At 38.2% G+C, this 26916-nt stretch overlaps 1 protein-coding gene across 1 annotated transcript in view; it reads right to left on the minus strand.

Moving 5' to 3' along the window:
* The window catches only part of LOC115438981 (uncharacterized), a 238205-nt gene extending 222141 nt beyond the window's left edge, over positions 1-16064 (minus strand). The window contains exons 1-5 of the mRNA XM_030162877.1: positions 15900-16064; positions 15664-15696; positions 14730-14966; positions 14300-14569; positions 11016-11264 (exon numbers count right to left, since the gene is read on the minus strand). Coding sequence (XP_030018737.1) covers positions 11016-11264; positions 14300-14569; positions 14730-14966; positions 15664-15696; positions 15900-15936 — 826 coding nt within the window. The 5' untranslated portion in view covers positions 15937-16064. The remainder of the gene's footprint in view (positions 1-11015; positions 11265-14299; positions 14570-14729; positions 14967-15663; positions 15697-15899) is intronic.
* Positions 16065-26916: the final 10852 nt, after the last annotated feature.

Genomic DNA, 26916 nt, shown 5'->3' on the forward strand with positions numbered 1-26916 from the left:
AGTGGATCTCCAACTTTTTACAGTGGGAAAAATAAAATAGACTGAAATAGACTTTTTTAGCCAAGTACCCCCAACTCTAGCTTCAGCATTTTTGATTGAAAAAAATTAGGCAAAATTTGTTCCTGTGCCAAAGGTATGTGTTTATATTTTCAAACAACATATATTTAACTGTAATATATAAAAAAATTTCCGATTTTTAAAGTAAATTCTTTGTACAAAATACAAACTGAAAAGTGCCTTCTTTCATTAAGAAAAATTAAAAAAAATTGGTCATTAATTATTATTAATAAATTAACCTTTCATCAACACAAAATAATTACTTAACCACTGCAAAAAACTCATTTAGAACAAGTGGTTCCAGGCACAACAAACCCCGCCCCTCACACATGTTGTAGCTTATTTTTGCATTGATCCAGCTGATGTCATCATGTCTATGCATGTGCTGATGTCAGAATATCAACTGCCTCTAAATATGTGCCCCGTTTGCCAAGTCCTTCCTAAAATTTGATTTATTGATTGATTGACTGCTCTCTTGCACGAAACAACCAAAAACATTTTTAAACTTCACTTGAATGCAGATGATACACGATACTCACAGGCTGTATCATGTAAAGCCTGTTTATTTCAATATTCATGTTTTTGTAAAATTATTTTAGGTGGTTCCTATCGTCGTCTTCTTCATGTGAGACAGGTGGAGCAGTGCCCTAGCGCCCTCTATTGACGAGCCACCACTGACAGTCACTTTACTAAATAACTAAGGCTACGTTCAGACTGGAGCCAAATGTGGCCTGAATCTGATTTTTTGCTGCTATTTGACCTGTATCTGACCTGTTAAAGACAGTCTGAACGGCACAAATCTGATTTTTTCAAATCCGACCCAGGCCACTTTCATATGTGGTCCTAAATCCGATACATATCAGATATTTTGCAATGCGACGTCAGTCTGAACGGCCAGGTCACATTTATCCGACCTTTACATCATTGAAATGCCAGTAGAGCCCGACTGCAACACACTTGTGAACAGATATAGATCACTGGAGATGAGTGTCTTGTCGTGAGAGTGTTACAGAGAGGCGGTCACAGATATATTTAAACGTTCTTCTTGTCATTTGAAAATTCTGGATGAAGTGTGTGTGAGTGAAGCCGCTAACATCACTATCCCACCACTCCTGACTCCGCCTCCACATCCAAATACTCCGTTGTACAGACGTAGCAGCCATTGCACCACAAAAGGCCACAGCAAAAAGCCTGGCTCTGCTCTTTTTTAAGCTTCTGCTTCAAATTATTTGACAGTAATGGTGCTGACTTCAGTTGTAGAGAAACTTTATCAGTGCCACACACACGCTGATACCAGATGCCTCCATATTTACTTCTGTAAACACAGTGTGTGCTGCGTGGTCACGTGTTACGTCAGGACCTCTTTTGTGCATGCGGGTCACTTCAGAGTCACATTCAGTTCATACTGAGAACTGATAGAAGTCGCATTTAATTTGTAATATGAACGAGCACACAAAAAAATCGGACTTCCCCAAAAAATCCAAATTGTGCATTAAGACCTGCTGTGTGAACGTAGCCTAAGAGTCGATCTGAACTGACCGTGGAGAAGGGAGGAGTAGACCTGTAGTTGGTTTTCATCCTGGTTGATATTTTGGGCGGTGGATGAACCCTGACTGGATCCCAGTGACTCCATGAATCTGAACCAAAGAATAAACAAAGTTTTACAAACAATAAAAGTCAAAATGTGAAAATGAAATGATGACCAATTTATTCCTGTGATTGTAAAGACTAGACTGACCTGTTCCAACACAAACCTGTGAAAAGGTTTATCAGAGGAATGTTAACATTACAGACCACTGCCACGTTACAGATCACTGCTTCTTATTTCAAACTAACGGTACCATCTCACCTTTGGATGTTTTGTACCAACCCAGCGCTGTCAGTGGAAGGAGAATTATCAGTAAGATGCCAGAAACCAGACCAATGATCAGCACCACAGGAAATGGAGACCTGTCCTCGAGTAATTCCATTGTTTCAGCTGGAAAAAAACATGTGAAAATGTTTGATCTTCATTTATCAATTCTAAACATTCTTCTACAAATTTCAGCACAAATTTATGTATATACCCTATCATATTTGTTTTCTGAAGTCACATCAGTTTTTACATATTGTTCATCATATAGCTATTGTCTAAGTCATATTTTTGGCCAAATTGTGATATCTGTATTAAATGAAGCAGCACTGTTAGAAGAGTAAAGTTATGCAGATTTTAAAATTTGGACAAAAATAGGACAATTATGCTCTGAGGCTACCGATATAAAACTACGAAAGTAAGAATTCCACTGAGGCCTGGTGTGTGAAAATACAAACATATACACAGTGTACATAAAAACACAGAAATAAACACATCACAGGATTACCTCCCACTGTGGACTTTCATCACCTCATCACAAATGTTCTTTAACCTGTAACTCCTGATCTTGTGTTCCTTTTAACCCTTTCATGCATGAATTATGAACAAAAGTATTTAGATTGTTTTTTTTTAAAATTGATTTTATGATATGAAATTAGGCTGAAGTTGAAATGCATTTTGATTTATTTTTTATTTTTTAATGATTTTTTTGATTTATTTATTTTTTTTAAATATGGTTTTATGAAGAAGATATTTAGTCTCCTGAGACCCAGGAAAGAAATAATTTTTGGATGTATTGAATTAACCCTTTCATGCATGAGTTATGACAACCTTAATCAAGATTTTTTTACTGAGTGTTTTTATTCCTCTTAAATGTGGCATTAATTGTACAGCTTTTTTAATGTTTTAAACCTATTCTTGTATTTTATTCTTTTATTTAGGTTTTATCTATTCTTCTGTATTTTTATCTATTTATTTATTTTTATTTAATTTTTTTATCATTATTTTTTAATTTTATTCTTTACAGTTGTTCTATGTCTTTTAATCTATTCTTGTATTTTACTCTGTTATTTTGGTTTTTATTTATTTTTTCTGTACAGCACTTTGGTCCACTGTGGTTGTTTTAAAATGCTTTACAAATAAAGTTGGATTGGATTTAAAAAACAATGCGATTGAAATTTTTTTAATGAATCTATTTTTTATGGAGTTCCAAAAAAGTCCACTCAGCTGGACACCATTCGTTCAATTTTTGAAGCAAAAAAACATGTATTTACTAATATGCAGTGTGAAAACTATGAAATATAAACATTTTTCATGCTCTAATACTAGTCAGTACTCACTTCATGGAGATAATATGAAAAAAAAAAACTTTTTGGTGTTAATTACAGTCTAATAAAAATAGTAAGCAATTACTTTACACTCAAACATGTTACTGCAGATCAATTTTATCAAGAATAGCAAAGTTACAGTAATGGTATCAATTGCAGTGGATGGGATGATGCATAAGTGTCCACTGTGTTGGCTGATATGCAACTAAAACAACAAAATCCATGAATATACAAGAGAACAGCTGGAGAATACCTGTCCACTGTAGTGACCACTATGCATGAAAGGGTTAAATAATTACCTATATTGGAAAAATCATAATGCAGCAGTTTTTTCAGCTGCATATTTAAAAAAAAATTATGGAATGGCCTTTGCGGTGGACAGTGTTTTTTGTTTTGTTTTGTCTTGTTTTTGGTATAAAGCTGTGAAACTCTTGTCTACAAATGTGGACAGAAAACCCATAGCTGGGTCTTAAGTGGTTAAATTTATGAGATCACAGAGCAGTCCAAATTCTAAAACTAAGATGATCCTTTTTTTCATTGTATTGCTGAGGGTCTATAGACACTGCCCCCATGTGGTTTGGAGAATATTGCCTTTATAACCCTTCGGAAAGTGAGCTTCAACAAATGTGGACGTCATGCATGAAAGGGTTCATTTTCTTTTTTTGTACTTTTATGTATTATTTACAAAATGATCTTATCCATAAAACAAATTCATCACATACTAACAACTCAAACAAATGTCTTCTTCTGACCTATTGTGTAGCTTCTATTACACAAACAAATATATATGAGTTTAAGTACACTCACATTTTACAGACACCCAGCTCTCTGATGACATCCAAACCTGTACTCTTCGGCTCAGTACCTCTTTTCTTTCACACTTATAAAAACCTTCATCTGACTTAGACACTGCAGAGATACTGAGCTGTTCACTGGTTCCATTCTGGATTACTTTTCCATTTTTGTAGAAACTGACATCAGCCAGAATAGCGTCTGTCCACAGTCTACAGCTGAGAATCAGAGGTTGTCCTTCAGTCACAGGATGCACAGGGCTCTCTAAGATAATATCATCTGTGGAACAGTCAGATACAGTTTGAGTGTAACACAAATAAAACCAACACTGAAAGTTGCAAGGACTCTTTGGCCACTTCTGACCCTCACACTGACCCCCTACCACTATCACTATCCCCTCACCTCATCTGCTCCTACGACCATGCACTGACCCCAAAAGACTGGAAAAATGCAAGTCAACATCGGTGTCCAAATTTGAAACGTCAATCCCAATTTGACCTTGAAATTTAAGTCAAGATCAAGGAAATGGTCAATGAACTTGTCCAAGAGCTTCCCAAGTTGTACCTAAATATCAAACATGAAGGAGATCGGACAAATTGATGATACTGTCAGATGCCACAGGGTACGATAATACCCCTGGGGCGGATGGCTGAAGAGTAAAAACAGACAATTTACCGTATGTATATATGACTGTAAGAGGCTTTAACGGTTTCATTCATCTACTGCAACCTGCAGAGTACTTCACTCTAATCATTGTCGTAAAAATCTAACTACAAATCGCTCATAATACTAAAGAAAATACATAATATTTAGTTTTTATTGATAAATGATGAGGTGTTTTCGGATTTTAAAACCAAGAATATAAATATGTTTGTGAGAAAGTGTGTCATATGATGCCCATTTATTAAATTTTACTGTATTTTAACTGGTTGCATTGACTGTTAAGTGGGTTCTATGTAGTATTTCTGTTTTCTAATATTATAGTATGACCTAAAATGATCATTAGAGTGTTGAGAATAAAGAGCTCTGAAGTTCTGTCAAAGATGCCAATGTATTGGACTGTCGAGACGGGCAGTGATCCTGTTCATATAAACGGTGCAATGGATTTATTTGACCACTAGAGGGAGTAGTAACAGTGAGACAGTTGTTTGGATAATTCAAAATAGATCTTTGTTGCAGCTAAAGTTAAAGAAAATGGACATAATAGGAAAATGGAATGAAAACGTACCATGAGTAGAGATGTTAACTGCGCTGCTCAACTCTCCTGATCCAGACTCACACCAGAACACTGCACCATTGTACACTGTTCTGGAGATGATGCATGGAGATGTATCAGTCCTCCAGCTGTAATTATCACAATTTGAGTAACTGTTCTTATAGAACTGTCTCACTCTCCATTTATCAGAGTTGGTCTCACAGCTCAGTGAGATAGACTCATAGGTGAAGTGTTGACTTCTGTTGGGACTCACTCTGAGAGACACTGATGAGTCCATATCTGAAAAAACAAGACATAATCACACACACTAAGAACACTGAAGCTACAGTTACATCCTTTGTCTAATGTTTAGCCTGAGTATTATCGTGAAAAGAGGGTAAAATATTGATAAAAATACAAAGTTAAAGTGAACCTGTACTGATCATGCTTACAGTATTAACTGTGCTTTGTGTTTTTCTTAAAAGCAAGAGATTTACTTTAAAAAAATCCCCTAAAATGAACCACATTGGACCTTTTTATTACATGAATTATGCATGTGGGTGGAACCTATGGGGGCAGAGGTAAGTGATGTACCATTGTTGATTCTGGGTGATCAGCAGTCAGTGAGTGAGGTTGAGTGGAAAGCACATGTGCCTTAAAAAGTCATTTCTCTTTTCTTTCTAACCTAAGTTTAAAACACTTAAAATATGAACTCTTGTCTGTCTTTGTTTGTCCTGTTGGTTTCCTGCTCGCTGACGTTTTCTTGGTGTGCCTGTTAAATTTACCTCATGCATAAAGCCTGTCCTTTAAGATAAACATGTTTACTCATTACATCTTGAGAAGTGCGGAAAGAAAAAGGAAAGGAAAAGAATGGAATTTAATTCATCATCCAGCGAGTGGGAAAGCAAAAGCAATACTGTGACTAAAACTAAACTAAAACTTCCCAAAGCTGATTTTTTTGCTCATGTCTGACTCACACCATGACAGTGTAAACAGTACAAATTTCATGAAATGTGAGCTTTTCAGTTCTGATATGGGTCACTGCCATAGGTCGTCTCAGTCTGAACTGTTGAAATTTATACAGCTACATAAACATTCATCACAGTGGTGGAAAAAAGTGTTCGTTCTCTTCACCCTCATCTTCATTATCATTCACTGACACATTCACACTAATGAGATCTGGCATCTGAAACAATAATCAAACTCACCTCCACACCAGGTAAACTTAGGTTGACTGTACTCAGAGTAAAACTGTGGATCTCCTCTTCCAGCTCTACACACATAACCTGTGGTGTTTTTTTGTCCATGGATGGTGAAAACCTCCTGTTCAGTCCCTTCACTGCTGTCAGGTAACAGCTCATACCTGTACAGTTTATCTGATGGATGAGGAACAGCCTTATACCAATAAAACCTCCATCCTGCAGATGGAGGTTTAACATGACACTTCAGAGTTACTGAGGCTCCAGGACTCAGCCATGATGGAGACACAGTGAGGACAGAACTGGGTTTACCTGTGAGAGGAATGAACACATCAGTGACACTCCATCTGATAGGATGCATGAACTATTGGATTATTGTGTTTACAGAATATAGTTTAATTGTTTATTACTAATGTGTGCTGAATCTTACCAACTGTTACCGTCAGTGTGACATTGTTGCTCCAGTTTGTTGAATGATCCTGTGACTGTTTCATTTTTCCTCTGCAGCTGTAGTCTCCAGTATGGTCTGAATGAGCTTTAGTTATTCTGATTTCAGATTCTGTTTCAGACAGGGCTGAGTCAGATTTTCTCCATTCATACTCCCACTCTGTGTCTCCTCTGTGGATTTCACATCTGAGGGTGATCTTCTCTCCTGTGTATATCTCAGACCAGTTTGGATCCAGAGTCACAACGGCCCCATTTGAGACTGAAAATACACAACAGTCACCAATAAGAATACACACACCCTTTATTGGGCAAGTGACTATTTTTGGGTATTTCCGCACAGATTACTAGACCGTGACAGTAACAGCTACAGTGAGGACAGTGAATCACCAATCTCAGGTCCAATGTGGTCTACAGGCTCTGTAAGCTCCACCTCTGCATGAGCAGTGAGTGTACCTGCTCTGTTAGGTACCATGAAGTAATGGTACTAATGGAAGGAATGATGTTCAAAGGGAGAATGTGGATGTGGACAGGGGTCTGGATCAGCACTGATGTTGGTCTAATGGGTTTTTCTTGTATTTTTTATATTTACTTCTGTTTTTTTTTTTTTTTTTTGCCACTTACAGGTAAGGAACCAAATATGGTAACTTAATGAACTTTGATTTCTACATAACAATAAAAAAATGTGGAAAATTTTCTCAAAAGTAATGAAGTCTTGTTATGTCCTCCAATAACACACTAAGGTTGAAATGTTGAATTTCAGAGGATTTCTGAGAGTGCCCTATAAAGGGTTAAATGAACAAACACACATTCACCTTTAACTAGTTGCTTATTAATGTATTAGTCATTATAAAGCTCTAAATGCCCCTTTTCCTTTTTTTTTTTTTTTTTGTGTATGGGCTCAGCTGGCTGACAGGCAGCTGTCTGTACCGATAAGGCAGCAGCCGACACCAACTGTACTCCCAGTCATCATTACCCATTTTTCTGACACCTTTGCTTGTGTATCCTCTTTTATTTGGACATTTTACCTGGGAGTATCTCACACTGCTTTTTTTTTTTTTTTTCCCTACTTGTCTTGTCCAGCATCCTAACAGCAGAATGGTAGTCTGGTTCCTCCTGGTGCTGAACAAATTTGCTTTGCCAAGGGTAACTTTATAAAGTATATGAAGCGCCCTTGATATTCTACTGTGTTTATTATGAGTTTTGCTGAACCACATTTCGATGCCGGACCTGACGTGGGGGTGGGGGTGGGGGGATAGAAGAAGGGGAGAGAACAAGAGAGAAGAAGGTGGCGAAGACCCTCACAAGAAAGTATCAGTAATACAAACAGCAACAACTATGGAAACAATTATAATGGTGACAATAACTGCAACCAGAACTGAGTAAACTGGGCAGAAGAGAGAGCGAAAAAAACAAAACACAACAATGAGATACATAAGACCTATGAAATGAAGAATATAAGAAAGCATGAACAAAATATCATATACCACGTTCACACAAATAATACCTATAAAAAATCCACACAACATCAGTTGTTCACATTCATCTGCTGTGACCGAGTGAACCAGGCAAACAGACTGAGGTGAAGAACACAGACATGCAACCACAACCCCACGCCCTCCAAGGATCAAGAACCGACCAAGAGGGCCCCAAGACCTGGTCATCCAGCAGACACCACAGAGAGGGGGAATCCAGCCCCCCCGCCGAGAGGCAACAGTGTGCCCGCCCCGAAGATGGTCGAGGTCGAGGGAGGCCCCTGCCAGAGGCCCCACAGCAGCCGAGCACAGGCCCCAGGGGGCCAGGGACACCAGCCGCCACCCCTAAATGCCCCTTTTCTGTGAGACCATACTCTACAACTAGGATGCCATTAGCTAATGCTTTCTCCACTATCACCTCCTAATTATTTCCTACAGATAGCAAAGGAAGAAAGTCGTGGCACATGAATTATATAACATCAAGGCCAGCGGTTGGCATGGGCAGGGGTGGGCTCAGCCCACCCAAATGTCTGTGTTGCCCACCCAATCGGAAGTTATGGGAAAACGTTATACCTTATTTGCGATTTGGGCGGCAGCCTACAGCCCGCCCTATTCCATCAGTGATTGGTTGTCATTTTTGTTTGGCATTCCCAAAGCACTTCATGTGCTCATACAGCTGCTCACTGTTACTGTTGTCCGTTTCTGAGCTGTGGGGAAACAAACGACCCTCCTCGGTCACTGCTGCACCTGTCAGGTTTCTGTTTAATACAGCGATTCTCTCTATCGGAGTCTCACCGTAGCTGTGACTTTTTGATGTGCTCTTGGGCTAAGCACCATGTCTGTGCAGCTGGCTCTGTGCACACACACTGACTAAAGCAATGCCATAAAACACACACACACTGGACAACACAATGCCAGTAAAACACACACACAATCTCTCAATCGTAGCCCAACGAAGGGACAAAAACCGAGTGAGGGGCAAATGATCTCTGTCACCAAATTACATTAATTATTATAATAATTTTGTCCTGTTGGTTTATATGTATATAGTTGTACTGACATTTGAGTCTAAAGTTCAGGGTTTTAGATGGAAAAAGAAAGATTTGTTGTTTTCTTTGTGCTTTCTATGAGCCTTGTACATTAGCATAAGAAACAGTTATTATTCCATAAGAGCAAGTCCTGAACATTGTTTACCCTCATTTAACTAAACTAAAGACTGTTGTAAAGTGTTAATAATAAAGTGTTAATAGTGTGCAAATAACTCTGAATTAAAGGTAGAGAGATGTTTTCTGGGGCATTTTTTACTATACTGCTTAAAATCCCCTTCACATCCCAATTCCAACCAATTAATTAAATGCTGTAACACAAAAATTAAAAAAAAAAAAAAAAAATGTAGTCACCTGTGGAATGGACAGGACTAAAAAAACACCATCCAATCATTTTAAATGGTCCATCAAAATGATTATGTCTGTTTGATATGTCTATCAAACTCTGTCATTCCCATTTGTCCCTCCCCATTTGCCATTTGTCTGAAGAAAGGGGTTTGGACTTTTGAATTGTGTTTTTTTCTAAATGTAGCTGGCTCAAACTGTTTTTCCTGGATCTCCTACCCTACCTTTAACTCTGCTGAACTCAGTCTTGTTGCCTCCTGTTGCTGTGATATCAGATCATGTATATTGCATTGTGGCAGCTGCCATGTATGTTAATGGGCAATGAATTAATGACTAATATGTGCACCTTGATGTCACCACAATGTAACATGAGAAAATGACTAATACCATCAATTATAATGTCTCCTTAAAACCATTAAGAACAAAGAACAAAACAAAACATGTCCATATTGTATTGACAGACTCACCGATGGTGCTGATACTGACTGTGTTGCTGTCGTATGTGTAGTAAACTGGGTTTCCTCGGCCTCCTCTGCACCGGTAGCTTCCACCCACTGAGACACTTATTTGTGGATTATCAGAAAAGTCTTGTGTGGTGTGGGGTTTATATAAGGTGTTGTCTTTGTACCAGTAGTATTTCCATCCAGATGATGACCTCACAGAGCAGGTCAGGGTCACACTGCTGCCTTGTTGAATGGATGTTGTGTCAGAGGTCAGGTGGGCCTGTGGTTTCTGTGCTGTTCAGTTTGTGAAAATAGGATTTACTCATCAATAACCAGTCACAATAACTGTGTTCATACACAGTGAAAGGAGGTCTTTATATTCATATTTATAAACATTATTTCATTATTTTAAGTCAGACTTACATGATGCTTTCAGAGACATGGAGTTGCTCCATTCTGTTTCCATATTCTTATCCTCTTTGTGTTTACCCTTACAGTAGTACTGTCTACTGCTGAAAAACTCAACTCTGATGGTCAAGTATTCACTTTGCTCCTGAGGTAGTTCTGGGCCTGATGTTGACCATTCATAAACCCACTCAGTGTCCCCTCTATCTGTGATCTCACATCTGAGAGTGACCGTCTCTGAATAAAATATGTCAGACCAGTTGGATTTCAGCGTCACTACAGGTATGTTCACCACTGTTGAAAAAATGAAAAAAAAAAAAAAAAACAGAATAAATGAAACATCAGATTTAATCAGTGTTAGATTTACTCCATATGAACCCACACACAGTGTGTTTCATTGTCATTTATTTTTAATATCAAACTTTTATTTTTACCAACTGAGTTGCTGTAGTTGCTGTAGTAAACTGGATCTCCTCTGCCTCCTCTGCACTGATAGGTTCCTCCAGGTGAGACAGTTATGAGTGGATGATCAGAATAAAGTTGTGGGTTCTGGGGTTTATATAGACTCTTGTCTTTGTACCAGTAGTATTTCCATCCAGATGATGACCTCACAGAGCAGGTCAGGGTCACATTCCCCTGGTTAATGGATGTTGTGGACCTGCTCAGTTGGGTCTTTGGTCTGTCTGTTTATACAAAAGAAAATATGGCCAACGTTAGGAAAACTTGGCTGCAAGTCTCAAATATTTGAAGAGTCATGAGATTATGTGATTTCCATGATTAACACAAATAAACACTGAGCTGTGTACTGGGTGAACATGTTTTACATGTTTTGTACAGACTGAGGCCTTTCTTTACAGAGTTTATATGTTTCCTCTCAGGGTACTCTGGCCAAAGATATGAACATTAAACGGGTTAATTGGTCTCTGAATTGTCTATCAATATCATATTAGACTGACTTGTGTAACAAAGGGTAGGGTGGTTAAACTGGGTCATTTGTTAAATAGAAAGAGAAATGCAATTACATGTTTTGTTCTGGTTCTTTGCGGTGGCCGACAGGAGCAAACATGTTTCATACACAGAAATGACTTGCATATTAAAAGAACAGACTGCATATAAGAAAACAAATGCCAGAGGAAAACGCTGCAAATACAGAAACGCACTGCAACTATGGAAACTGTAAGAAAAGAGTGCTGCAGAAACTAAAACAAATGCAAGAAGAGAACGCTGCATATTTACTCACACAACAGAAGTGCTCCAGGCCTCCAGGGGCAGCACTGAGTTTACACCCAAGTAACAGACAATGGCAAAAATACGTACCTTTACGTCTCAGTGCTCAAACATCACTTCAATCCTTTCACCATAAACTGTTCTTCTCCCTGAAACCACTTTACACTCATTCTTTCATTGTGTGCATTCTTCTAACTTTTGGTCTAAAATTGAAAATATTATTGTATCTAAATGTAATAAAAGTATAGTTATAACATCTAAAAATGTACTTTGAACGACATGCGTAATCTTGAATTTATAGTTAATCTGATATTTTTATTGGGTAATTTCCACATACACAGAAGTAAATATGCCAAAACATTCCCAAACTTTAAATTCTTCATGATCCACTCACTAGAATTTGTCTTTAACAAAAAAAGCACAAAACCCCTGACAATTTATCAACAACTCTTCAAAATGGACTGAATTGAATCTCTGCTGGATTGTTTTTTTTCTCTATATTTTTAATATTTTAATCTTTTTTTTTTTTCTTTTAGTGTCTATAAGCATTGTGCTAATTTATCTGTTTGGGCGATTTTTCTTTTTGACAAAAAAAATATATATATGACAAAAAATTAAAAAAAAAAAAAAAAAAAATCTTTTTGATAAAAATATTTGTTTTGTATGCATGTATAGCTTCAATTAAGATTTAGTTCAAAATAAATAGATTAAAAATAAACTGTTCTTCTCGGCGTTGTCTGCTCCTCGGGTGTAAACTCAGCGCTGCCCCTGGAGGCCTGGAGGACTTCTGTTGTGTGAGTGAATATTCAGCGTTTTCTTCTTGCGTTTGTTTTAGTTTCTGCAGCACTCTTTTCTTACAGAGCATTTCCGTATTTGCAGCGCTTTTCTGTATTTTCCCCTGGCATTTGTTGACTTACATGCAGCGTGTTCTTTTAATATGCATTGTGCAAATGTTTCTGTATATGAAGTGCCACCGTAGGCCACCGTAGTTCTCAGAGTACAATTTAATGTTAAACTAGAAAAGCACTCGGAGAGCGCAGACCTCCGCCAAGGCAGATCAGTGCCCCCCCATCACCACCAAAATTTAATCATTTGTTCCTTGTGCCAGTATTAGCATTTCCTGAAATTTTCATCCAAATACAACAGACAAACCAACACCAGCAAAAACAACCTCCTTGGCAGAAGTAACTAGAAGCACTCACAGAGCGCAGACCTCCGCCAAGGCAGATCCGTGGGCCCCCCCATGCCACCCCCCTTGCTTTTTTAACCCTTTCATGCACAATGGTCACTATAGTGGACAGTTATTCTACAGCTGTTCTCTTGTATATTCATGAGTTTTGTTTTGTTGGTTTATTTGCATTTCAGCCGACACAGTGGATGCTTATGCATCATCCCATACACTGACATTCATACCATTACTGTAACTTTGCTGTTCTTGATAAACCTGACCTGCAGTGACATGTTTTTTTGTTTTTTTTTTTTTTCTGTAAATCAATTGCTAATTGTTATTAGATTGTAACAGGGTTTTTTTTGCGTATTATCTCCATGAAATGAATAATAACTAGTATTAGAGTGTGTTAAATTGTGAGAAAACATCTGATTAGTAGCATTAAGAATGTTTTTATTGTGTAGTTTTCCATATCACTTTCTGATATTAGGTTTCAAATACATGTTTCTTTGCTTCAAAAATTAAATACATGGAGTGGCCATTTTTTTAACTTCTTAAAAAAAAACAACTTGATTGCATTGATTTTTTTCATGCCTAAAAAGGAATAAAAACTCTCAGGAAAAATACATTGGGTAAGGATATCATAATTCATGCATGAAAAGGTTAAAATGGAATTATGCATTTGAAAACATTTCCCTGTGGTCTACATAAACTGTAAATGGGTCTTGGGCTTGGGTCTGAATTCTTCATTAATTCAACTCCACAGGTCCATCTTCAACCCTATTTCTGAGTAATGACACCAGAGTGCTGGCCCTTTAAATGCAAATGACCCCACCCCCTCCAGGTTGTTGGCTGTGCTGCTCTGTCCCATTGAACAAACAACTGAACATTTTAGGTAATCGGCTCGACGTTTGGACATATTTTCAGTTTTTACTACAACCGCTGCTGCTGACAAACAATTATGGCGTACTCTAAGAAATGTTCGTCGGAAGTCTTGACCTTATATGTGCAAATGTCGTGACATAATTAATTACAGACATAACAAATTAAGATGGAATTAAAACAGGTTGTAGAAATCCATTAGATTTTCGCTAAAATGAATATAAAGATACCTTTGCAGCACCTGGATGGTTAGGGTTAGGGTTAGCCGAAACCTAACCCTAACCTGGGTTCTTATAACAGAACTGTCCTACTGGTTTATCTGGTTACAGGTGATGGATATGACAGCAGTTTTCTTCTATTCAATCTGTTTCCTGTGTTGTTTTATTCACTCAGATTAAAGCGTTATAAACAGTCTGATAAATAACAGATGCTTCATCTTACCTGCTACTGTCAATTCAATGACATTACTCCACTCTGTTGTGACAGATGAGTCTGTTCTTCCTCTACATCTGTAGGATCCACGGTCTGCTGTAGTAGCTCTGGTAATTCTGTATTCATTTGTCGTTGGAGGTATGTTTAATGTGTCCTTTGTCCATTCATATGTCCACCCAGTGTTTCCTCCATCCTGGATCTCACATCTGAGTGTCAACGCCTCTCCATAAAATATCTCAGACCAGTTTGGATCAAGGGTCAAAACGACCCTGTGTGCTACTGTTCATGTTGAAGAAACCACACATATGAAAAGGAGAGAATATTTACATTAAATCTTAGGTCTCAGTGTTAGATATAATCTGTATTCATAAACACATAATGCATTATATCTGCAGGTGTGCTGAACATTATATTGACAAACAGTGAGCTTTATTTTTACCAACTGAATTGCTGTAGTCACTGAAGTGAACTGGATATCCTCTGCCTCCTCTGCACTGATAGGTTCCTCCAGGTGAGGCAGTTGTTTGTGAATATGTGGTCTGGTAAAAATAGACTCTGTTGCCTCTGTACCAGTAGTATTTCCATTCAGATGATGATGAATTCACAGAGCAGGTCAGGGTCACAAACCCCTGGTGAATGGATGTTGTGTCCATGGTCAGGTGGGCCTGTGGTCTGTCTGTGGTTCAGTTTAGGCAAAAGGAAATTAACTTTAGGAAAATGTGGCTTCAAGTCACAGTCCATTTGCACATAATTAAAGCAGCACATAGATTTGTTTTGATTGATTAAAAATCCATTGTGTGTCTGTTCAGTGTCACAGGACCAAATTCTTTATTGGGCCCTGGAGGTTCAGAACAGCTGTGTCAGGGTCATTCTGTGGTTGGATATGAGTTAACCCTCAAACACCTACATGATAACACTTATCAAATCACATTTTTAAGAACTTTTGCACCACTCATCATCTCAATCCATATAAATACTGTAACTCTGGCAAAATGCAGTTTCTTAGACTGGTGTAGATGACAGGTCCAAACGGCCCAGTCTGTCACTGATCATACACAAACACATACACAACAAAATATAAGAATGAGAAAAATTTAACATCAAATGTGAAGTCTGAATTTCAGAATTAAACACACAGTGCATCATATCTGCAGTTTGTAATGCACATTATTTCAGTATTTTATCTTTGCCACCTGAATTCATAAATGAAAATGTAGATATCAGGTAAAACAGCTTGAACGTAGACTTTAATGTACATTTCACTGACAATAATTAAGGATATGATGACACTAATATAAACAGTGACAACTTGGTAACAGAATATCTAATGATTTAATCCATTTAAAATCACACAAATAAAGACAGTGGATTACCTGTGGCCTGTTTGCAGAGGTGTATATTCAACACTACAACAAAGAATGAATATCATTAGATAAAACATAAAAACTGTACTTTACAGCAGCACTGAAATAACATCTGGAGTCCAAACTATGACCTCCATGACCAACAGAGTCTGTGTTAGCACAGGTCTCACAGAGGATAGTTTCTCCTCACAGCATTTTCCTTAATCTCTGACTTCTTCAAACATAAAGTCTTGTCATATACTCACAGAAACAGGTCAGGGACCAGACCAGGATAAACCCCATCTCAACATCCAGCACTTGTTGCTCTGTGTCAGAGAAATTCTTCTTTGAACTGATGACAGGCTTGAAACAGAAGCAGACAAAGAACAGAACTAAAGAACTGCCAACATTTTATCATGTCTTCTTTTTTCTCTGACTTCAGTTGGTTTGTTCTTACTTCTGTTCTGTACAAACCACTTCACACCCTAACCACCACAGCTTTCACATGTTTAGACTTCTGCTCACTGCATGAGAATGTTACCTTTTCTCTTCTCCAAGTGATGCTGTTCATTTCTAATGATGCTGTAACTAGTGAATAGCAAATGGTAAATATTAGCAAATTAATATGCATCTCAGATATGCTTTGGTTAAATAGATAAATCCCAGATTACCCCAGGATATTTCCTAAAGCCATTACTTTATATAAATATATGGTCTAAAACGTATGTGTAGTAACTACAGAACTAATGGACATTTTCAGATTATTATACATATGATCTGGAATCATATGTGCATTAACATTTTGTCCATTTCTGCTGATGGTATTTTATGATGGATCAGTTCCCTTGTTTTTTTTTTAGGTCTTAGTTGGACTGGTTCCCCAGTCATGTTCTATGAACTCCTGATATAACACTTATAGGTGCATAAAAGCTATACCTTCTTTTTATATTTATTCATGGCTATGTTTTGAAAACTCAATAACATTTCATTTTTAAACACAATTGCATGTGTAACATTTGCAAATGCAAACCATTAGAGCTTCCTTTGAGTGGTGTGAATGTGGTCGAGCTGTCTAATTCTTGGTATCACTATGTTTTCTACATAAAGAGGAACTAGAAACCAACACTTTAGCAAAATATGAGAACAAAGTTTAAGTGACCAATGCATTAAACATTCATGGCAAAGAGCTATAAAGCATTAGTTTAAATGATGGACAGTGACGTGGAACAGGGGTCCCAAATCAAAATAAAACCTACAGTCGCGGGAAAAATTATTAGACCACCCTTGTTTTCTTCAGTTTCTTGTTCATTTTAATGCCTGGTACAACTACAGGTACATTTGTTAGGACAAATATAATGATAACAAGAAAAATAACTCATAGTATTTTAATTTCAGAGCTGATGTCTATCCATTTTCCATTTTTTCTTGATAAAAACCATAATCACTGCAGTTCTTGTATCCATAGCTATAGCATTGTACTAATAAAAACATTGCTTTTAGACATTCCATGTTTTCTTTTCTGATTTAGTCACATGATACACACAGGAGTTAGTACTTGATTGAATAACCATTGTTTTTGATGACTTTTGATGGTCTAATAGAGTTGACTCTGTTCTGCAGGTCAAAAACTTCTAATGGGTCTTCAAGAAAATCACCAGAAGTCAGCGTTCAAGGCAACAGTTTTAACTTTGGTAATATCATTGGGGATGAAGGCCCGTCAGTGTCTATTCCGCCTCAGACATCTGCAGGACTTCTGACTCCCTGTCAGGATACTTGAGAACTTCTACACCTGTGCAGAAGGGAGTATCCTTTTGGGAAGTATCATCACCTGGATGCAAGGGAGTAGGTTTGATTTTGACATTGGTAGGCACACAAAAGTGCTCAAAGGCAGCACTCCTGAAAGTTGATGTTTTTTTGCATTTGCAATCGTAATTTCATGTCATGTAGGGCTGATCAAACGAGTAAACAATCATAGCCAGAAAAAAAATTCAGTAATTGACATGTTTACAATATATATCTGGATATCTAAAGACAATACAAGAATTTAATGCATTCTGTGATGTTGTTCTCATGACTAACGTGCATTATTATTTAACCTCATCTGTGAATTTCCAGCCTCTCCTGCTGTACCTCCTCCTTCTTCTCCTCCTCTACCTCCTGCCTCTCTGCTGTCTGTCACCTGGCATAAATATGTTGATGCATGACATATGAACAGATAATAGATCATAGAGTTTGATGGTACAGTTATTGCCAGAGCAAAAAAGGCTGTAATGTTTCAATTATTACATGTCATTTATTCCCCACAAATATGAAGAATCACATTTACAATCTGAGGTTTTATAGTATTTTCCCCACAAACTTTCTTTATTTGTGTTTTTAAACAGTTGCTCTCTTCCATAGAAATACATGAAAATAATAAGTAAAATAACTTTTAAAAAGTGTTTCTGTTTGGCATTAAATAGTGTCTTTTATTCAGTATCTGTGTTGAGCCTCTACAGTTCTATACCCTTGAACTAACTTACACTTTGATTCGTAAAGAAGTGCATTCCATCCAGTTTTCTTTTCTTTGACATTCTTCAAATCTTAATTACCAAGTACACACGCACGGACGTACGCACAAATGCAGGCAAACAGTCACATGTACAAATGTAAATGTAAATGATACCACTGATATTCAAATCTGTCTGAGTAACATGACCCAAGCAGAACAAATTGTAATGCTGATAGTACGGACCCAGAACCCAAATGCAGAACTAGGAGGCGGATGTAAAAGTTTACAGTTTATTATGTTCAGGTGATACAAAAATAAAGGCTGTGATAATGAACAGGATCTTGAGGACAGTAACCAAGGAAATCCTCGAGGGATTCGTCCTCCGGGCGAGGGACGCGAACCCACGGTTAGGCTCCGGGTTTTGAGTCGGCACGCCGACTAGGGAAAAGCAGAGGGAGGTCAGGGACGGAAACAGGTCATACACGGGAGAGCAAACAGACAGGCAACAGGACATAGGGGTAAAGCAAGCTCACGTACCAAAAAACCAGGCGTAGAGGTCCAAAACCAGGAAGGCAGATGGAGGCAGACAAAACCGACAGGGAGCAGGCAAAAACAGGATGACAAAAACGGGTCGAAACACAGGTAGGCAAACGAACAGACAGGATCAAAACGCTGGTAGGTAAACTGCGAGAGATTACGAACTGGCGTCTGACCAGGGGAAAGGACAGGGTATAAATACACAAAAGGGAGGGAAGACAATGAGACACAGGTCGAACACATCAGGGCGGAGTCAGGTAATCAGGGAAAAGGTGAACACGAACCAGGAACGGAAGTAAAGACAACAGACAAGACACATGAGGAAAACTTAACAAAATAAAACAGGAAGTGACAGACAAACATAAAAGACAGACAAAACCAGACTAATGTCCGGTAGCAGGCTTCACACAAATGCAAACATGTTGACAACTTACGCTAGCAGTCCAACTAGCACTAGTGATGTGACGTTCACGAACGAATCGAATCTTTTGAATGGCTCTTTGAAATGAACAATGGGAACTGAGTCTTTGTAAAGAGCCGTTCATTTTTTTTTTTTTAAAGAGGGAGTGTCCGATTGCCTGTCAATTTAGCGTCACTGGGGAGGCACTGGGCAGTACGGAGCCCTGGAAGGGACATGAAGAGAAAAAAATTTATTGCGTTATAACGCAATAGTTCAAAAGTATTGCGTTATAATGCAATAGTTTTTGCGTTATAACGCAAAAGTATTGCGTTATAACGCAAAAGTATTGCGTTATAATGCAATAGTTTTTGCGTAATAATGCAAAAGTATTGCGTTTAAACGCAAAAGTATTGCGTTATAACGCAATAGTTTTTGCATTGGGATCTGCATTCGGGATCGGACAGGTCGTCAGGTCAGACACACCTGTACCTGCAGTCCTGTGCCCTATGCATGTGTAGTTCAGATGACCCTAACTCTGTCATTATTTGTCCGATCAGAAAAATTCCAACGGTTTCTGAAACCTGAGACTCTGTGCTTTATGGACATTCTCGGGTCAGTGCGAAAAATTTCACGGGCACCTGTCCTAGAAGACGCCAAATAAGCCATTCGGTGACTGGGGACGCACACAGCAGAGCGGATTCATGGAGCGAAGAACCGGAGCGCATAACGGAGTGGATAACGGATTAGATCTAGTTTTGGAAAATGTAGGCAAGACGGATATCCCAAGTCCCATGACCCCCCTGGAGGTTTACGGATGGATTTGTGACCGAAGGAGCGACTGATGGAGCAACATCTGAAGAAGAAAGGTAAAGTTCACCCAGTTCCATTTAGTGGATTTTCTACATGACTGAAGCACTGTCTGTTTTTTTCTATGGAGTTTTTACTTGTTTCACTTTTGTATATGTGTAAACTGACGCTTATACTGCATCGTGGTTTTATAGAATAAAGTACGAACCGTGTAGAGTATGTGTTAGTTTGGAGTATGTTGGACTTTCTGTGCGTAAAAGTGCGCATGACGCTCTCCAAAATAAGAGCGCATACGCTGATGTTCGGTGACTTTTTTTCTTCAATAGTACAATTTGACCTTGTTTTGTTTGTCTAATACATTGTTCTATGTGTGTTATTTTTCCATGTGTCCACCGGTAGTTACATTCAAGGATGAAGAGAGAGAAGTCACGGTGATGCGCAAAGGCTCTGGTGATGAGAGCAGAGACTGAAGACAGTCCACACACAGATGAAGGACGGAGGAAGAGACTGATGATGATCAGTCCAAACACCACAGACATTCAACACATCCACAGGAGGACGGACTTTTCGTTTCAACAGACTATTTTCCATGTGCAGACTGTGCCATAGGAGCACTGCCTGGATCAGAGCTGTGAACTGACACAACTGTTTCTGCAGAACCACGAACATGAAGGCACTCTGCAGACACAGAACGGACAAATGCCCTGTGTGTGTGTGTGTGTATGTGGGGGGGGGGGGGGACACACACACCTGTAGAGTTTGGATTTTTACCCTGTTTTTGCACAATAAAAGGCAAATACTCACACAGCTTGTTTTAAACAGTTTTTATACTTTTAAAGTTCATATTTAACTTTCAAATGTTGTATCCATGTCTAATTTCAGTGTTTTTCTGCTAAAACTAAAAAAAAAAAAAAAAAAAAAAACTAATTCCGTTTTTGTGTTTTTTGTCATTTTAAATTGTTATTACAGTATTAAAACAAATAGTGATTGCAATATTGAACGTTCGAAGTGGTCTGCAAAAATTGACAAAACGACTCAAAGCATATTTTCCGACCTTTTTATGATCAAAATAAGAAAACCAGTTCAGGTGGACCATCTGAGGCTCAGGAGTATAAAGGATTTTAATACAATGCGCACATCCTCCTTCTCATGCGCAGATCATTCACACTTGGCGCACATACATCTGTATCCATGAAGCTGCACACAGACGTGAAGCCGGGCAAATAGGAATTTAATTCAAAAACCGTTGGAATTTTTCCGATCGGACTAATAATGAAAGAGTTACGGTCATACTACACAGGACAGGGGGGCGTGTCAGACCTGGCACGGTCGGACCGAACTGGATTACAATGTATTATGTACGGACATCAATCAAGAGAGAGCATATATGATTGCATTATAACGCAAAACTATTGCGTTATAACGCAATACTTTTGCGTTATATCGCAATAGTTTTTGCGTTATAACGCAATACTTTTACGTTATAACGCAATAATTTTTATTTTTTGCATGTCCCCTCCCGGGCTCCGTAGGGCAGGAGGAGAATGTTCGAGCAGAAAAAAAAAGAGTGCTTGTGCACTGCGCATGTCTCATGGCAAGAAGTTAGCAAAAAAACAGTTTGAAGCGTGAGGTGAGGATAGAAAAGTTTGAGAGTGAGTGAGTGACCACCTGTGAGTGATGAGCCAAAGAAAAAGGAGTAGTATGTGGATGCACTTTTCAGAAAGAAAAGATGGGCGTGCAACTGTAGAATTGAGAATAGAGTTCAGGTATTTAAGTAGTTGCAGTGATTAATCACTGTTGTGTTTTGTGCAGTTTTTTCCATATGTTTACACACATTTATTGTTCTTGTTTTGAGGAGAATAAAATGCTATTTCAGAAGAAAATGTTTTATTTTCTTCTTCATTTTTAGGCTACAGACTAGTCCACATAATGTACCGTGATGTTTTTGGTCCAATTCCAGCATTTGCCTAATTTCACCTCTCATGTCATGTATTTCGCCCACACATTTGAACTAACTATTCTTTTTTACGGTAAGATAGTATTTACTGCCGCGCCAATTAAACACCTTTAAAATGTAATGTCAATCATCACATGTAGCCTATTTAGTCATTAAAACATTGGTGTTTCAAAATAATGCAGAAAACATAAAAGAGCCAGTCTTTTGAACGACTCTTTTCAGTGAACAACTCCTGATTGAACGGCTCCCTTCAAAGAGCCAAAAGTCCCATCACTAACTTGCACGTTTCTTTTCCAAGTAGATGGAGTGACAGTGGGGACAGCCAATCACATGTGCATTAGCAAAACCAAAGAGCCAATTGGAGAGTGATATTTACGTTAGAGGAAGGACCTCTAGCAGAGACTGACTGTTAACCCTTTGTGTGCCATAATCATTGACTAAACACAACAGACAGTGGTTGTATTGATAGTGAGTGCACAGTAGTAGCTGGATATTGGTAGGGATGTGTCCCTAGCGTCCCTACACAATTCTACACCCCTGCCTGGATGGGGAGCAGCTCCAACCTGGACTTATTGGCCACCAGGAGGGGTAAATACATGTAATACATGTAAATAATTGGTGTAAAATGCAGTTTGTCACCTTTTCATGGCCATCAGATATGATCCATTTGGATGTTCAGAGGCTCCATAGTTACCGTGGAAACACAGTCATCATTGATTCACCAGTAAAACCCATGGAGTTGGATCAATGACAGTGGATGGAGACACTATATTTTGCTGAAAAAGTCACCTTTTCTTCATTTTTTTCTGTTTTGATACACTAACCTTTAACTTCACCCTGAGCTTTTAGGAACATCTTCCTAATCAGTCAATTAAACATAGAAAAATAGGTGATTTTCACTGGAAACAAAGGCCAAATTCAGAGGATACTATAATAAATGGTGATAAATCACTTTGGAAAGGTTAAACAGAGAGAAAAATTCATTTGGGAACTGACACAAAAGTCACACTGGGTCCTTATATATAACGCACTTTGTGCTACGTCCTATGTATGAAAAGTGCTATATAAATAAAGATTGATTGATTGATTATGGGTTAAAAAAAATGCCATTTACTTTTAATGGGCAAAATTTCAAATGTCTGTTGCAGCAAAACCCGCTGATTCGTGCATCACTAATGAGGGGGGCTTTATCTGCAGAATGCACTGCATCGGGGCCGGTTCACTTTCACTTTGCAAAGGGAAACTGTTGTTTTAGAGTGGATCATTGGCACATGCAGTCATACTGATGAAAAATAAACCTGATTGACAGATGAGCTCAGGAGGTAGAATGCATGAGTTATTTCCCTCTAGACAGTAACCTAAGAGTGTTTGACGCACCACCAGCTTAGTTAGAAATACATGATGAGCATTCCCCGACACATGTAGCGGGCATGATTAAAAGAAAACAGATAGTGATCAGGAGATGTTAGCTGATACTGGAAGATAACATAATAAGTTAGATCCCTGGGGAAATTTAACTGAGGCTGGGTCTAGGCAACCATATATAAAAAAGGTATGATTCGGACACCAGATACGGTTGTTTTTAAATATTGGTAGCCAATAGAAACAAATGCTCGGAAAAGGGGAATTTGATAGGAGGAGCCCGGGTTTGCGGAAAATCACGCCCCGAGCTCCAGAAAAATGTATAAAAGACGGGGATTTTTCAACTACCCTTCAGACCAACCCCGGGTGTGTCTCCGTGTGTTTTACCTTGCTTTTGCAAATAAACACATGTACGGCTCTGAAGACTGACTGGCTTGACTCATCATTGATTTTGAAGAAGTTTCTACCAGATCATCATTTAGCTATAGTTTATGGTGTAGATCAGGCGGGGAAAAAGGCGCAGACCAACAATCAAGTCTCGTCAGTACGTAAATACTTCAATCACGCCACTTGCTATAGTGCCAGTGCAGGCTTTACAAACGCTCTGGAGCGATGACGAATGTGTAATTGAACCTATTGTGAGTTGTTGTACCACCAAAATGACTGTCAAAATAGAGTTTGAAGGCTGAAAAACTCCATGGTGTTGCTTTAACATTTCAGTTCTGACACATCGCACACTTAGGTTTCTGTCCTTTTTAATCATCACTCAATATCATCTTTACTTTACATTTCACCCATAAACATCTTCCAGTGAAATGTTTGCTTTGTCATAGTAACCACCACCGAGTGGAGACTTTGACACTCTGACTGAAATGATAACAGACCAACATCAGATAAAAAGTAACCTACACAGAACATGTATTTTATCGGTGCGGTTCATCAGACCAACAGGTGTGGGTGGCACCAGAGATACTGAGAGCATTTCATGAAAAAAACATCAACTTGTTTAGATCTAATGGGGTGCAGAATGTATGGTGACAACCTGATGAACAACACCATGATAACTATAATATACAGGGGTTGGATAAAATAATGGAAACACCTTAAAAAATCAACAAAATATAATTTAATATGGTGTAGGTCCGCCTTTTGTGGCAATTACAGCCTCAATTCTCCGAGGTATTGATTCATACAACTTGTGAATTGTTTCCAAAGGAATTTTAAGCCATTCTTCAGTTAGAATACCCTCCAACTCTTTTAGAGATGATGGCGGTGGAAATTGACGTCTTACTTGAATCTCTAAAACTGACCATAAATGCTCAATAATGTTGAGGTCTGGGGACTGTGCCGGCCATACGAGATGCTCAACTTCATTAGAATGTTCCTCATGCCATTCTTTAACAATTCTAGCTGTATGGATTGGGGCATTATCATCTTGAGGTGAAGGTGTTTCCATTATTTTGTCCAACCCCTGTAACTCCAGATTATATTTCAGACGAGTGACTCTAATGAATTTGTTTGGAGAATTGCAGTGAAATTATTTTATGGCATACTCCAAATACAGACATGGAACCTAGCTGCTACAAGTGCAAAAACCAGTGGTTCCGGACCTTTTTAGGCTCGTGACCCCATTATACATCACAAATTTCTGGTGAACCCAGACATTCAAATCAGAGATTTTTTTTTAATATATATATATAAAATTCATTTGTTTTTGATCATGTAATAGTTTGTGATACTATGTTGCAAATAAACATTAATTTTAGACGACATTTAGTCTGTGTAATGTATATTATTATGGGTGGACGCAGAAAAGCCAAGTTGAGATTGCTGCACAAAGTGAGAATTTTATTTTCCTTAGTCAGGATATGTACAGTCAGTCCATCTTAGATTTAAAAGGCTGACAATTAATACTGAACAAACAAGAACTCAAACTAGGAATTATGAAAGAGCTGCAGCATCTGAAACCGACCACAATGAACATTTGACAGATAAACAGTACCACAGTGCTTCAGTTTCAGCTTCACAGTTTGTCATGTCTTTTATGGATTTGGATTGTCTCTGTCAACTCACCATGTATTTTTTATTTGTAAGTTTTTATTTTTTCTTCATCAATTACTAGAAATTTCAGGTGACCCCATTTGAACTCCAGGCGACCTCACGTTGGGTCCCGACCCCAAGGTTGAAAAACACTGATATAATATGACATGGTGAAAAATCCAAGAAGGGATGAACACGATTACAAAGCACTGTAATTGTTTATGCTAATATCTCTTGAGGATTATCCAGGGGTGCTTCTAGGGTCACCAGTGAAACATCAATCCAGGAGACCAAGGTTAGCATTTACAATCTGAAAGCAGACTGCAACTCAGAACAAGATGATGTCGCCATAGTGACAGAAGGTCAGGTAGTGTCACAGGGACCGGAGGACTTTCCGTTACCTGTTGCCGTGTTGCAACCCTCGTGACCTCAAATATACCTTTGACGTGCTTCAAAAAATTGCCATGGAATAACACTCTTTCCACGAAAGCTCAAGCACTCAACAACAGACTATGAATTTTAAAGACGGAGTGTGTGGAGTTTGCATCTCCTCCCCATGGGTTCCCCCTGGATACTCTGGCTTCCACCCACCATCCAAGGACATACACTTATACATATATAATATAATATAATTAATACTGAACAAACAATAACTCAAACTAGGAATTATGAAAGAGCTGCAGCATCTGAAACTGACCACAATGAACATTTGACAGATAAACAGTACCACAGTGCTTCAGTTTCAGCTTCACAGTTTGTCATGTCTTTTATGGATTGGGATTGTTTCTCTCAACTCAATGTATATTTTTTATTAGTAATTTTTAAAAAAATGTATTTTATTTTTTTTTTTTTTAATTAATTACTAGAAATTTCAGGCAACCCCATTTGAACTCCAGGCGACCCCACGTTGGGTCCCAACCCCAAGGTTGAAAAACACTGGCATAAACCCTAGTTTTTGTTTAGTTTTGTTCAGACCCTCATGGCAAAAAAAAATACTCATTGATTTACATTGAAACCACTTTTTTTTTTAATGACTTTTGATGGTCTAATAATTTTTTCCGTGACTGAAGCCTCTACTTTAATGCAGTTGTGATGCTGTAGATCAGGGGTGTCAAACTCATTTTAGTTCAGGGGCCAGATTCAGTTAAATTTGATCTGAAATGGGCCAGACCAGTAAAATGATAACATAATAATATATAAATAATGTCAACTCCAAACTTTTCTCTATGTTTTAGAGCAAAAAAAACTTAATTTACATTATGAACAGGTTTACATCTACACACTATCCTTTCAAAAGATGTGAATAACATGAACAAACTGAAAAAATAAGTGTAATTTTAACAATATTATGCCTCAGTTTATCATTTACACATGCACATTATAACTTACAGATCACAGTGGATCTACAAACACACAAAATTCTCTCTCTTTAACCCCAACTGGTCAAGGCAGACAGCCATCCTTCAGGAGTCTGGGTCTGCTCGAGGTTTCTGCCTGTTAAAGGGAAGTTTTTCCTCGCCACTGTCACCAATCACAAGTGTTTGCTCCTGAAGGATTCTGTTGGGTCTCTGTAAACTTAATTTGATTCTGATTTGAATTGATAAAGCACTTTGTGACTCTGTCTGTGAAAAGTGCTCTATAAATAAAATTTACTTACTTACTTACAAAACATTGAGTAATAGGCAGAAT

The sequence above is a fragment of the Sphaeramia orbicularis genome, chromosome 18, assembly GCF_902148855.1.
Source record: "Sphaeramia orbicularis chromosome 18, fSphaOr1.1, whole genome shotgun sequence".
In the NCBI taxonomy this organism is placed as follows: Eukaryota; Metazoa; Chordata; class Actinopteri; order Kurtiformes; family Apogonidae; genus Sphaeramia; species Sphaeramia orbicularis.